The sequence below is a fragment of the Ascaphus truei genome, chromosome 13, assembly GCF_040206685.1.
Source record: "Ascaphus truei isolate aAscTru1 chromosome 13, aAscTru1.hap1, whole genome shotgun sequence".
NCBI lineage: Eukaryota > Metazoa > Chordata > Amphibia > Anura > Ascaphidae > Ascaphus > Ascaphus truei.
In genome coordinates, this window is record NC_134495.1 from 11,964,616 (window position 1) to 11,979,335 (window position 14,720).

The window sequence follows — 14,720 nt, forward strand, 5'->3', positions numbered from 1 at the left end:
CTCGCTCTCCCCCCCCCCCCTGCACATTCTGTGTGTGATTGTGCTGCTCCCTTTTGCAGGACGCTATCCTGTTCTACATTCCACAAATTGTGCAAGCTCTGAGATACGACAAGGTGAGGACTCCCTTACCTCCCCACATCCCCCTGACTTCCCTCCCAGCATCCTGCAGCCAGCTGATCTATCGGGGGCCCACACACACCCCTGAAACCCCCTAAAACTTCCATCTCTACCTAAACATTTCCTAATGATAATCTCCCTCCTGGGTACCAGAGAGGTGGTGGGGAAAAGGAGGAGACCCAGCTAAGATTGGGACACTAACCTATGGTCTAGGGGCCACCTCCTTTAGTGTTAAAGACTCACGCCCCCTCTGGCATTGAAGGGAATGGCAGTGCCCCTTCAGGATTATATACAGAGGGGGTGACCTCATGCCTGTGTGTATACGCAGATGGGTTACGTGCGGGAGTACATCCTGTGGGCAGCTGCCAAGTCGCAGCTTCTGGCCCATCAGTTCATCTGGAACATGAAAACCAACATTTTCCTGGACGAGGAAGCCCATCAGAAGGACCGTGAGTAGCCAGCTTCTCCCGGCCCCCTCCCCGAGACCACAAACTGACCGGGACAATCCTAGGCCTCTAGCAGGGTTAGTCCCGGAACTAGCCATGCACTGGGAACATGTTTGTGGGGACCCAGAGCATCTTTTAACCGAGCACACGGCGGGTTAAGGGGTGTGGGAATAGACACATTTTCCATGACTTTGGATAGTATTGGGATAAGAGAGATTGGGCTGTACTGTAGTTTGAGACACTGTTTTTGTCCCCACTTTTGAAGATTGGGACAACTCTGGCAGTTTTCCAGGTCTTAGGGATATGGCCTGCAGACAGGATAGAGCTGACTATGGAAGCAATTGGTTTGGCAATGGCTGGGGCACCAAGTCTTAGCAACTTAGATTGCAGTAAGTCAGGTCCACATTGGCTGCTTAGTTTTAATTTGAGGAGCGCTTGTGTAATCTCCTCTTCGGATACTGGGACAAATTGAAAATTGTGGGCAGTGTTGGGAGAGTAATAACGGTTACCCCAACCCCTGTGTACAGTACTGGATGCCAGGCTGGGCTCCTTAGTATGAATAGATGCAAGGAATAGCTAAAGTTTTGTGTGTACACCCACCTACCCTGATGAAGATTCCCTTGTGGCATCGTAACGTTGGCTATTCCAGTACTTCAGTACAAGACACATTAGCAGACCCTGCTTGTGGCGTGTCACCTCTGCAGCTGACATTGGGGATCTGTTGGAGCAGCTGGTGGAGGAGATCACGGGATCTCTGTCAGGACCGGCCAAGGATTTCTACCAGCGCGAGTTCGACTTCTTCAACAAGATCACCAACGTCTCGGCCATCATTAAGTAAGTCAGTGACATCGCTACGGCCAAACCTCCCAGCATGCATCACTCTGCTGCTGCATGGAGAGAGGTTGCAATGATTGTGTCCCCATAAATAGCCACAGAGCAGAAGGTGACACAGATTGTACGCAGCGTGCGGGCTGTAACTCCCATAATGCAATAGTCTTTCATATCTCCAGAGTAATATCATCCAATAAAAGCAATCAAGCCCCTGACCCGCCTAAGATCACCTTTGGGGATCCAGTTTAAGCCTTTCTCCGACATCAAATATATAAACTTTTACACAAGAAAAAAGACAGCTTATTAGTGCAGAATGTGATGCCTCTGTTTGGGGAGGGGGGGTTATTCATGTAACTGCAATAGTGCCGATCAGGGCATTATCACATGCAAACTCCCGTGGTAGTTATTTTTCTGGTGGAATATAATTTCTATAGGTTATGTTACTATATAGTCTCTCCACTTCATATCGAACAAGGGCCCTGGTGACTGGTTTCGATGTCCGGGGCTGATTTGTGCGTAACAATATTGCTATATACTGGCAAATAGGTGTGAAGCTGTGTCTGGTCTTGGCATGTGGTCTGTACTCCCCCCAACACCCCCCCACCTCCGCAGCTAATTACAGTCCTAAAGAGCTAGTAATGATGTCCGATGGGCCGGGTCAGTGCTCCCATAGGCTGCGGAGGAGTCTCGTGAGAGACGGCATTCAGTGTTATAACACAGCAGGTCCGGGGGGCGGTAATCACCGTTACCTTCTCCCACCAGGCTCATTAGACCAGGTGTGGCGCATCCAGGCAGAAGGCGCTTCTCCTGGGAGGGGCCGACCCTAATGATCCTGTAAAGGTCGGACTAGGGAGAGCTGGGCTCAGGGGAAACGGATTTTCCATTCGCTTTTACTTAACCCTCTCACAGCTGGAGACCTTTCCAGTTCTCCCCAGACGTGTGTGAGGCGGGCTCGTTGCCCCCTTGCTATGATAGGAGGGTGACGTTGGGTGCTGGGTGTCGCTTACCCCCACTTCTAATGTCTGCTTCTCTCCCAGGCCGTTCGCGAAAGGAGAGGAGAGGAAGAAAGCCTGTCTGAGCGCCTTGTCCGAGGTGAAAGTGCAGCCAGGTGAGACCCAAATACTGAGTGTGTGTGTGTGATAGTGTGATAGTGTGATAGTGTGATAGTGTGATTGTGTGAGTGCACTGTCATCTACTGCACTTATTCCCTCAACGGCTGCCTCTGTAACTCTCCCATCATACCTCTTAGATTGTAAGCTCTCTGGGGCAGGGATTTCCTTTCCTATTGCCTGATTTTGTAGCGTTTTATAATTCCCTGTACTGTATAGTCTTTGTAAAGCGCTGAGTACACTGCGGTGCTATATAAATAATCTATACATACACATAACAAGGAGACATCACCTCTAATTGGCACCGTGTGCACCGTATGTTCAGAGCTTCATAGAATTGGCATACGGAAAAATCAAACTGCGCGGTGTGAATAAACGGGTAAAGTAAACATTACGAGGAAAGAATCAGCGGTCCGAAGAGCTTACACTCCGGTACCTATAAAATCCATAAGTGTCCCAAAGTGTGTGTGCGACTGTGCGTAGAGCTATAAAACCTTCCCTTGAATGCCTCAATGCCAGGTGTGTGTCCGTTATATGTGACCCCTCAATGCCAGGCGTGTGTCCGTTATATGTGACCCCTCAATGCCAGGCGTGTATCCGTTATATGTGACGCCTCAATGCCAGGCGTGTATCCGTTATATGTGACGCCTCAATGCCAGGCGTGTATCCGTTATATGTGACGCCTCAATGCCAGGCGTGTGTCCGTTATATGTGACGCCTCAATGCCAGGCGTGTGTCCGTTATATGTGACCCCTCAATGCCAGGCGTGTATCCGTTATATGTGACCCCTCAATGCCAGGCGTGTATCCGTTATATGTGACGCCTCAATGCCAGGCGTGTATCCGTTATATGTGACGCCTCAATGCCAGGCGTGTGTCCGTTATATGTGACGCCTCAATGCCAGGCGTGTGTCCGTTATATGTGACCCCTCAATGCCAGGCGTGTATCCGTTATATGTGACCCCTCAATGCCAGGCGTGTATCCGTTACATGTGACCCCTCAATGCCAGGCGTGTGTCCGTTATATGTGACCCCTCAATGCCAGGCGTGTATCCGTTATATGTGACGCCTCAATGCCAGGCGTGTGTCCGTTATATGTGACCCCTCAATGCCAGGCGTGTGTCCGTTATATGTGACCCCTCAATGCCAGGCGTGTGTCCGTTATATGTGACCCCTCAATGCCAGGCGTGTGTCCGTTATATGTGACCCCTCAATGCCAGGCGTGTGTCCGTTATATGTGACCCCTCAATGCCAGGCGTGTATCCGTTATATGTGACGCCTCAATGCCAGGCGTGTGTACGTTATATGTGACGCCTCAATGCCAGGCGTGTGTCTGTTATATGTGACGCCTCAATGCCAGGCGTGTGTCCGTTATATGTGACCCCTCAATGCCAGGCGTGTATCCGTTATATGTGACCCCTCAATGCCAGGCGTGTATCCGTTATATGTGACCCCTCAATGCCAGGCGTGTATCCGTTATATGTGACCCCTCAATGCCAGGCGTGTATCCGTTATATGTGACCCCTCAATGCCAGGCGTGTGTCCGTTATATGTGACGCCTCCTCTCCCCTCTGTCAGGATGTTACCTGCCCAGTAACCCAGAGGCCATCGTGCTGGATATTGATTACAAATCTGGAACCCCCATGCAGAGGTGAGCGGGCCCCCGCGTCTCAGAACCTCAGTACTTCGCTCTGCATTGTGTGCCAGGGAAGGAGTTCTGTTTAATCAGCATTTGTCCACCTGTTGGGTTTGTTTTCTCCCCCACAAGAACTTCCTCTTCATATGATCTCATTACTGGTTAGAAAACTAAATAAAATACTTTACACTTGCAATAATAAGTGGTCATAAATGTCCTTATATAACCAGCCTCACACTGAATAGACCAAAAAAAAAGACAACAAAAAAAGCTGTCTGTGAGTAGGGTTACTGGCTCTGCACTTTTTAATTCAGGCTGTGTTATGCTGCAGGCATATGCTTATAGGGGCCCATGTTAAAATGGATTTTGAAGCAAAAGGTGACACTGTGTGCTCATTTGCATGTCATTGCCCAGAATCCCTAGCTGCAGGGGAAGCACTGTATGCTGGGAGATAATGGGGAAGGGCAGGGTTGCAGATCTGTCTGAGACGGGAATGTCATGGCAAACGCCTAGTTTTCTATAATAAAATGTAATACAGAAACTTTCAGCAATGATGCACTTCTAAGATGACCTCATCATTTTCCCAGAAGCCTCCAGTTCAATCCAAGGCCAACAGCATGGGAAGTAATGGGTCAGATTGACATGGAGTCGCTTTGAATATATGTTAATTTCTGGAGGTAGTTTAGACTGTGCTGGGATAATTTAGCGAGCGATATTGTGAGAGTCGTATGGAAGAATAGGGAGATTCACTTGGGGGTCTGTGATCCTTTTATCCGTGAGATTTGTATTTAACGTGTGAATTTGTGTTTTTGCGACCAGCGCTGCAAAGGCTCCTTATCTGGCCAAGTTCAAGGTCAAGCGATGTGGAGTGAGTGAGCTGGAGAAGGAAGGTGAGTGTCCCTGAGCTGGGGTAGGAGTGAGCACTCCGCTGCCCGCGGAAAAGGTGAGCTATAATGGAGTGTAGGATGATGAACAGGATTGTAGGGCCTGCAATTCGATGAGCTTCTCCCCTGTCTGTGTTTCTATAGCGAGGTAGATGGAGTGATAGTCTTACCTCAGATAAGCGCCTCTCCCACAGTACTTAATGGGTCTTCTGTGCTTGTTCCAGCCACCTTTGCTGGGAGTCTGTATCTTGTACTCACTACTGTTTTAATGACCTGATTTTTCTCGGTGATTCCTCTTACTAAACTCCCATCGGGTTCCGTAAACTGACCCTGTGCCCTTAATCCCTTCCCCGGTCGGGAGAGGTCTGCAGCGTGCTCGGCATTTATAAACGCCCTCACTTCCATCTGCCCTTCCTGCCCCCAGGCCTCCGCTGCCGTTCCGACTCCATCGACGAGAGCGAGGAGGAAGACGGAGACAGAAAGGTTTGCTGGCAGGCAGCCATCTTTAAAGTGGGCGACGACTGCAGACAGGTGGGTAGACCATCTTTCCCTTCCGGTAAAAAGCCCATCTCCGGAGTGCCGCGTTGTATTGTGGCGGTGGGGTGTGCGGTGTAGTGACTGTAACATTGTTTGGAATGAAAGGTCCCATGGAAGCAGAAGCCCAAGCTTTGCATAGGGAGCAATCTATGGACAGTGACCAGTATAACTTCGGGTACATGGTCTAAGCCAGGGGGGGAACTCCAGTCCTCAAGACCCCCTCCAACAAGTCAGGTTTTAAGGATATCCCAGCTTCAGTTCAGTCAGTGGCTCAGTTGAAGACTGCACTACCTGTGCTGAAGCAGGGATTTCCTTAAAACATGACCTGTTGGGGGGGGGGTCTTGCGGACTGGAGTTGGCCACCCCTGCTCTAAACAGTGCGTGCCCCTTCTCTTCTCGCAGGACATGCTGGCCCTGCAGATCATCGACCTGTTCAAGAACATCTTCCAGCTGGTGGGACTCGACCTCTTCGTCTTCCCGTACCGAGTGGTGGCGACGGCGCCTGGGGTGGGTAACGTGGGGAGCGGGGAGCAAACCCTAAAATGTCTCGGCAAGAAATCACTCATCCAGAGTAACTCCAGGTTCTCGGGGCCCCTTCGCTTCTCGGGATGTCCGCTCCGGGAAACATTCCGGGGGATCTGTACCAGTACCCTGCCATTTGGACCCAGTGTGGGAACAAAGCTCTAGTTCAGGGGTAGCCAATTCCAATCTTCAAGGGCCACCAACAGGCCAGGTATTGGGGATATCCCTGCTTCAGCACAGGTGGCTCAATCAGTGGCACCGTCGTTGATTGAGCCACCTCTGCTGAAGCAGGGATATCCCCAATACCTGGCCTGTTGGTGGCCCTTGAGGATTGGAGTTGGCCAGCTCTAGTTCCTGGCACTTTATATATACCCCCACTATATATTTGATCACGTTCTGACATGTTATTGGGCCAATATGAGAATAATTGGTATTTAACGCTGTACATGCGCTGTAACATCTTTAAACGTTCCCCTGTCCGAGAGCGCAGATCTCTCTTGTGGCAAAGAGTAGGCGGTTGTGTTTTTGGCAGGGCGAGAGTTAATCTCCCAGGAAACCCTCTCCCCCTCTTGTGTTCCTCAGTGTGGGGTCATCGAATGCATCCCAGACTGCACCTCTCGAGACCAGCTGGGCCGCCAGACCGACTTCGGCATGTACGATTACTTCACGCGGCAGTACGGAGACGAGTCCACTCTCGCCTTCCAGAAGGTACAGTGCTGGGAGGGCCCGGCTTTGCAAGTCCCGCCTAACACGGAAGGCCGTACCGGAGGGGCTCACACCTGTAATGAAGGATCACGTACAAACCATTGTATCATTTTATTTATTTCTAAAATGTGTTACCAGGAAGTAATACAGTGAGAGTTACCTCTCGTTTTCAAGTATGTCCTGGGCACGGAGTTAAAACAAATAATACATGGTTACAAATACATAGTTACATTAAATGAGCAGGGTTATACATTATATACAAGACATTGCATGCAGTTAGAGATAATATATATTATAGGCGTATGTAACAGTTACAGACCAGATTAAAATGTGACACAGCTTTAGTTTAGAAAGAACTTAAACTGGTGGTGGATGTAAGAGTCTCTGGTAGGTTGTTCCAGTTTTGGGGAGCACGGTAAGAGAAGGAGGAGCGGCCGGATACTTTGTTGAGCCTTGGGACCATGAACAGTCTTTCGGAGTCAGATCTCCGATGATAAGTGCTGCATGTGCTAGGGGTGAGGAGCTTGTTTAGATAGGCGTGTAGCTCGCCCAGAAAGAATTTGAAAGCAAGACAGGAAAGGTGTAACATGGCACCTACTCTATATACCTCAGTGTAGACATATCCCTTCCCCTCCAGAGCTCAGTATAACCCTATCACCCCACCCTCCTCAAACCCAGGCTCAGTATAACCCTATCACCCCACCCCCCCTCAAACCCAGGCTCAGTATAACCCTATTCCTTCTTGTGCCCCCCCCCCCCTCCCAGGCTCGGTATAACTTTATCCGAAGTATGGCTGCCTACAGCCTCCTGCTTTTCCTGCTGCAGATCAAAGACAGACACAACGGCAACATCATGCTGGATAAGAAAGGTCACATCATCCACATCGGTCAGTTCTTGCCCTCCTCTTCCCTCCTCTTCCCTCCTCATGGCAGTCACCATGTCTGTTAATGCAGCTATTGCAATGCCTAGGTGCACCTTTCAGCAGCAGCTGCCCCACTGAGGGTAGCACCAGGAGTGAATGACATAGAAAATACTCGGGAAAATGTTTTTTTGTTCATATTTTATTAAGTGTATGGGCGGGAGTTTAATGTGTAAGCGAGAACTAGAGACGAGTAGAAGGGAAAATGTTCTGTATTTCTTCATTCACTTCCTTGTGTGCTCTGATGCTGTGCCCCCGAGCGTGCCTTCTCTGACTCCGAGTGCGCCCTCTGCCCCCTCTCTGCCCCTCTGCCCCCTAGCGTGTCCTCTCTGCCCCCTCTCTGCTGCATTGCCATGGGCACAACCTCTCGGCCCCTGGGTGCCCCCTCTCTGCCCCCGAGCGTGACCTCTGTCTTCTGCATGGTCCCCGCGCGCTCCGCCTCTCTACACCCCCCCCCGCGCCGCCCCCCCCCCCGCGCGCTCCGCCTCTCTGCCCCCCCTGCGCGCCCCGCGTATCTGCCCCCCCCCCCTGCGCGCCCGCATCTCTGCGCCCCCCCTGCGCGCCCCGCCTCTTTGCCCCCCCCCCCTGCGTGCCCCGCCTCTCTAACCCCCCCCCTGCGCGCCCCGCCTCTCTGCCCCCCGCCGCCTCCCTGCCCATCTCTGTCTGAGCTGTGGTCCCCTTCTCTGCCGACAGATTTCGGCTTCATGTTTGAGAGCTCGCCCGGGGGTAACCTCGGCTGGGAGCCGGATATAAAGCTGACGGACGAGATGGTGATGATTATGGGGGGGAAGATGGAGGCCACTCCCTTCAAATGGTTCATGGAGATGTGCGTGCGCGGCTACCTGGCCGTCAGGTGAGGATGTTATCACTGCCTGTGCCTCTGTTATCACTGCCTGTGCCTCTGTTATCACTGCCTGTGCCTCTGTTATCACTGCCTGTGCCTCTGTTATCACTGCCTGTGCCTCTGTTATCACTGCCTGTGTCTCTGTTATCACTGCCTGTGCCTCTGTTATCACTGCCTGTGCCTCTGCTATCACTGCCTGTGCCTCTGTTATCACTGCCTGTGCCTCTGTTATCACTGCCTGTGCCTCTGTTATCACTGCCTGTGCCTCTGTTATCACTGCCTGTGCCTCTGTTATCACTGCCTGTGTCTCTGTTATCACTGCCTGTGCCTCTGTTATCACTGCCTGTGCCTCTGTCTCTGTTATCACTGCCTGTGCCTCTGTGTCTCTGTTATCACTGCCTGTGCCTCTGTTATCACTGCCTGTGCCTCTGCTATCACTGCCTGTGCCTCTGTTATCACTGCCTGTGCCTCTGTCTCTGTTATCACTGCCTGTGCCTCTGCTATCACTGCCTGTGCCTCTGTTATCACTGCCTGTGCCTCTGTCTCTGTTATCACTGCCTGTGCCTCTGTGTCTCTGTTATCACTGCCTGTGCTTCTGTGCCTGTTATCACTGCCTGTGCCTCTGTGTCTCTGTTATCACTGCCTGTGCTTCTGTGCCTGTTATCACTGCCTGTGCCTCTGTGTCTCTGTTATCACTGCCTCTGCCTCTGTGTCTCTGTTATCACTGCCTGTGCCTCTGTGTCTCTGTTATCACTGCCTGTGTCTCTGTGTCTCTGTTATCACTGCCTGTGCCTCTGTGTCTCTGTTATCACTGCTGGTGCCTCTGTGCCTCTGTTATCATTTCCGGTGCCTCTGTGTCTCTGTTATCACTGCCGGTGCCTCTGTGTCTCTGTTATCACTGCCTGTGCCTCTGTTATCACTGCCTGTGTCTCTGTTTTCACTGCCTGTGCCTCTGTGTCTCTATTATCACTGCCTGTGCCTCTGTGTCTCTTATCACTGCCTGTGCCTCTGTGTCTCTGTTATCACTGCCTGTGCCTCTGTGTCTCTGTTATCACTGCCTGTGCCTCTGTGTCTCTGTTATCACTGCCTGTGCCTCTGTGCCTCTGTGCCTCTGTGATCACTGCCTGTGCCTCTGTGTCTCTATTATCACTGCCTGTGCCTCTGTGTCTCTGTTATCACTGCCTGTGCCTCTGTGTCTCTGTTATCACTGCCTGTGCCTCTGTGGCTCTGTTATCACTGCCTGTGCCTCTGTGCCTCCGTGTCTCTGTTATCACTGCCTGTGCCTCTGTGCCTCTGTTATCACTGCCTGTGCCTCTGTGTCTCTGTTATCACTGCCTGTGCCTCTGTGTCTCTGTTATCACTGCCTGTGCCTCTGTGTCTCTGTTATCGCTGCCTGTGCCTCTGTGTCTCTGTTATCACTGCCTGTGCCTCTCGCTGCCTGTGCCTCTGTGTCTCTGTTATCACTGCCTGTGCCTCTGTGTCTCTGTTATCACTGCCTGTGCCTCTGTGTCTCTGTTATCGCTGCCTGTGCCTCTGTGTCTCTGTTATCGCTGCCTGTGCCTCTGTGTCTCTGTTATCACTGCCTGTGCCTCTGTGTCTCTGTTATCACTGCCTGTGCCTCTGTGTCTCTGTTATCACTGCCTGTGCCTCTGTGCCTCTGTGCCTCTGTGATCACTGCCTGTGCCTCTGTGTCTCTATTATCACTGCCTGTGCCTCTGTGTCTCTGTTATCACTGCCTGTGCCTCTGTGTCTCTGTTATCACTGCCTGTGCCTCTGTGGCTCTGTTATCACTGCCTGTGCCTCTGTGCCTCCGTGTCTCTGTTATCACTGCCTGTGCCTCTGTGCCTCTGTTATCACTGCCTGTGCCTCTGTGTCTCTGTTATCACTGCCTGTGCCTCTGTGTCTCTGTTATCACTGCCTGTGCCTCTGTGTCTCTGTTATCGCTGCCTGTGCCTCTGTGTCTCTGTTATCACTGCCTGTGCCTCTGTGTCTCTGTTATCACTGCCTGTGCCTCTGTGTCTCTGTTATCGCTGCCTGTGCCTCTGTGTCTCTGTTATCGCTGCCTGTGCCTCTGTGTCTCTGTGTCTCTCTGACACTTGTCCCAGCCCAGGGAGGAACATATTGGGTCACCCCGTGGTAAAGAAAAGCGAGGGATCCGAGAAACCCGGGATCTGGTTTTAAATAAGATTTTTTTGGGGATTCCCAGATCTCTTACTTTGTGCCCCCAAATACAGTAACTGAGTCCCAAAGGCAGAACCCCTGCTGTGTATGGGACAGGTTCCTGGGGTCACTTCTAGCTGAGCAGCGGAGTAACAGAGCGGAAATCACTGTGTTTATTAATACACACGCACGCAAACCCCCGGGGGAAGCAGCAGGAGGCGCCGTGCACAGGTGTAAATGGGAGTGAGAGAGGTCACCCCCTGAGAGCAGGGATCCGTTCTCCTGTCACTGGGAAGCTGTGAGACTCAGTGTCTGGCATATCATTAGAACTGGGATTCGCCGACGCTTATGTTATTCTGTGTGCTCAGAGCTTCCCAAACCTCACAGGTCTCTTCTACACATGTGCAAAAAAGTGTGTGTAATCGGGCGCTCCTTAATTAATCAAACAAAGTGCTAGTGCATCAATCTTATGTATAAAATATAATATATAATATATAAATGAACTCAAAATATTAGTGACGAGTATTTATATAGTGAACAATTAATTAATGATCATATAAAATAATTTCCACCATCAAATGTGAAATAAAGAATTAATTGTAAAGCAGCTCAGACAAAACCCTTCAATAGACTGTTCTGGAGTCTGTATCTTGATTGTATTCTTCCACAGCAAGGGGAGCGCAGGAAGTTCACAGCGTGGTCATGAAAAGACATAACATAGTGTGACCTGTGTATATGTATCTGGAATATGTAGGGCTGTAAGATAGCAGCACTCACACTTTTCCCCCAGAAATCAAGCAGTAAAGAGATTCTTTCTCTCTCTGAAACGAGCAACCTTCAGTTGTAGTTTCCAGCACGTTACTATGTCTTCTACACATGTACAGATCTCCCCAAACCTCACAGGTCTCTCCTTCACGTGTACAGAGCTTTCCCAACCTCACAGGTCTCTTCTTCACATGTACAGAGCTTCCCAAACCTCATAGGTCTCTTCTACACATGTACAGATCTCCCCAAACCTCACAGGTCTCTCCTTCACGTGTACAGAGCTTTCCCAACCTCACAGATCTCTTCTTCACATGTACAGAGCTTCCCAAACCTCATAGGTCTCTTCTACACATGTACAGATCTCCCCAAACCTCACAGGTCTCTCCTTCACGTGTACAGAGCTTTCCCAACCTCACAGATCTCTTCTTCACATGTACAGAGCTTCCCAAACCTCATAGGTCTCTTCTACACATGTACAGATCTCCCCAAACCTCACAGGCCTCTCCTTCACGTGTACAGAGCTTTCCCAACCTCACAGGTCTCTAATTCACATGTACAGAGCTTTCCCAACCTCACAGGTCTCTTCTTCACATGTACAGATCTCCCCAAACCTCACAGGCCTCTCCTTCAGATATACAGATCTCCCCTATCCTCACAGGTCTCTCTTTCATGTGTATAGACCATTACAGTTACATCTCTTATGAAGTTACCACGCGCTGCACTGACTGTGCGCTTCTCTGGGACGGCACATGACTCTTGTCTCTCTCTAATGATAAAGACACCGCGAGCCGTCTCCGCAGGGAGGAGGCCGTGCTGCGTTACCTTGGGTGTAAATGATCTGTGTGCTTCTCCTGCTGTCTCAGGCCTTACATGGACGCCGTGGTCTCACTGGTCACTCTCATGCTGGACACGGGACTGCCGTGCTTCCGTGGGCAGACAATCAAACTACTGAAGTAAGTCACTGCTCGGCTCTGCACATGGCGAGTACATCGCCGCGCCGCCCCGCGCTCCGGCTCTGCGAGGCGCGCATCACTGCTGCAGAGGAGATTTGTGGCCTAGGGGGAGAAGTGACGGGGAGGCGTGGCCGTGATGTCACGCGAGAGGTTCGCCCTCATTGGCTGAACCGCTCGCGTAACCTGGCCGACGCACAGCAAAATCAAAATTATTTTGTGTGTTCGGCAATCCCGGTTGCGCGCTCTATGTCCTGGCTCATCGAGGCGCGCAGCCTTACATCTCCTGTGTCTCCTGCTCACTCAGGCACCGCTTCAGCGCCAACATGACTGAGCGAGAAGCTGCAAGCTTTATTTTGAAGATTATTCAGAACTGCTTCCTTAGCAACAGGTCTGTAGCCACCCTCTCCCTCCCCCCTCTCCTTACCCCTCCTCCCCCTCCCTACCACCTCACCCCTCACCCGTCCATGCAGCCCCCTCCCTCCCCCCTCTCCTTACCCCTCCTCCCCCTCCCTCCCCCTCTCCTTACTCCTCCTCCCCCTCCCTACCACCTCACCCCTCTCCCTGCAGCCCTCCAGCCTGCCCTCCTCCCCACCCTTTCTCCATCTCCCTCCGCCTCCCTTCCCCCTCCCTGCAGCCCAGTCCTCGATCCCCAGCTCCCTGCAGTAATTCCCTTCTGCCTTCCTCCTCCCTCTCTCAAGCCTCCTCTGTTTCCCCTCCCTACCACCTCACCCCTCTCCCTCCCCCATCCCTCTCCCTGCAGCCCTCCAGCCTGCCCTCCTCAGCACCCTTCCTCCATCTCCCTCCCCTCTCCTTACCCCTCCTCTCCCTGCAGCCCCCTCCCTCTCCCTGCAGCCCCTCCCTCTCCCTGCAGCCCTCCATCCTGCCCTCCTCAGCACCCTTCTTCCATCTCCCTCCGCCTCCCTGCAGCCCAGTCCTCCATCCCCAGGTCCCTGCAGTATATTCCCCTCTGCCTTCCTCCTCCCTCTCTCTATCCTCCTCTGTTTCCCCTACCTCCCCCTCTCCCTGCAGTGACACCCCCTCCTGCAGCTGCAGTTTATCCCCCTCTGTGTAACATTTCCCTTTATCCCTGAACCTGACGGCGTTGCACACTTCCTAACTCCACCTATTCTTGTTTTCCAGGAGCAGAACCTACGACATGATCCAGTACTATCAGAATGACATCCCGTACTGAGCCCCCTCCCATACTGGGCCCCCACCCTCCTGTGCATCCCCTCCCTAGCGTCTCTGCACACACCTACACAGGGACCCCCAGGGTCAGCCAGGAAATCTGCAGCGAGTGCAAAGTGAGGAGAGGGGCATCAGGAAGTCTTGGTTGGGGCAGTTGGACCTGCGGTGCCCCAATCACTTGCTCATTAATGCAAAACTGAACTATCAATAACCAAACCAAGAAAGATTGCCACGCAGTGCAGCCTGAGCTGAAGCGGAGACACCCATTTATTTATAGCCTGAGACAGTTACCTATTCCTCCTCCCACTGGTAGCCCTGCTAGATTACTCTGCACTGTGCTGTGTAAGAGAGCACCCAGGTTTCAAGGCGTGGGGGAGAATCCCGCTGGGCGTCCGCTCTCTGCCTGCACCACGCACAACAGGAGGGGGGGAGATGAGACAGACCTGTGCAGTTAGTCCGTGTGTCCCCCCCCCCCCCCCCCCGCGGAGGCCCAGCGGGATTCCACGCGGGACCTCGGGAAGACTGAATAGTGCACTTCACCCCCAAACCCGAAGACCCAACCTCACGCAGGATACATGAAGAACGTGGCGTCCTCGTCTGTGTTTGTGTACAAACTCTATGAAAGATTTTATTTAATCTGTGACATTGAATTAAAAGTGTAACAAAGTAACAGCTTTTTTCTTTGGTGTACGCTGAGCAGTGTCCGGGACGGGCGCGGTGTCCGGGGGACGGGCGCGGTGTCCGGGGGGACGGGCGCGGTGTCCGGGGGACGGGCGCGGTGTCCGGGGGACGGGCGCGGTGTCCGGGGCACGGGCGCGGTGTCCGGGGGACGTGTCCGGGGGACGGGCGCGGTGTCCGGGGGACGGGCGCGGTGTCCGGGGGACGGGCGCGGTGTCCGGTGGACGGGCGCGGTGTCCGGGGGACGGGCGCGGTGTCCGGGGGACGGGCGCGGTGTCCGGGGGACGGGCGCGGTGTCCGGGGGACGGGCGCGGTGTCCGGGGGACGTGTCCGGGACGGGCGCGGTGTCCGGGGGACGGGCGCGGTGTCCGGGGGACGGGCGCGGTGTCCGGGACGGGCGCGGTGTCCGGGGGACGTGTCCGGGGGA

General features: G+C 52.8%; 1 protein-coding gene across 2 annotated transcripts in view; it reads left to right on the top strand.

The window, feature by feature from the left end:
* Window positions 1–14,285, top strand: part of PI4KA (phosphatidylinositol 4-kinase alpha) — a 70,521-nt gene extending 56,236 nt beyond the window's left edge. For both annotated transcript variants that reach the window (XM_075568536.1, XM_075568535.1), the window contains 14 exons: window positions 60–113; window positions 446–566; window positions 1,268–1,397; window positions 2,432–2,502; window positions 4,081–4,153; window positions 4,958–5,028; window positions 5,447–5,553; window positions 5,962–6,066; window positions 6,664–6,789; window positions 7,552–7,672; window positions 8,399–8,558; window positions 12,338–12,427; window positions 12,732–12,815; window positions 13,568–14,285. In XM_075568536.1, coding sequence (XP_075424651.1) covers window positions 60–113; window positions 446–566; window positions 1,268–1,397; window positions 2,432–2,502; window positions 4,081–4,153; window positions 4,958–5,028; window positions 5,447–5,553; window positions 5,962–6,066; window positions 6,664–6,789; window positions 7,552–7,672; window positions 8,399–8,558; window positions 12,338–12,427; window positions 12,732–12,815; window positions 13,568–13,619 — 1,365 coding nt within the window. In that variant the 3' untranslated portion in view covers window positions 13,620–14,285. The remainder of the gene's footprint in view (window positions 1–59; window positions 114–445; window positions 567–1,267; window positions 1,398–2,431; window positions 2,503–4,080; window positions 4,154–4,957; window positions 5,029–5,446; window positions 5,554–5,961; window positions 6,067–6,663; window positions 6,790–7,551; window positions 7,673–8,398; window positions 8,559–12,337; window positions 12,428–12,731; window positions 12,816–13,567) is intronic.
* The last annotated feature ends 435 nt before the right edge of the window (window positions 14,286–14,720 follow it).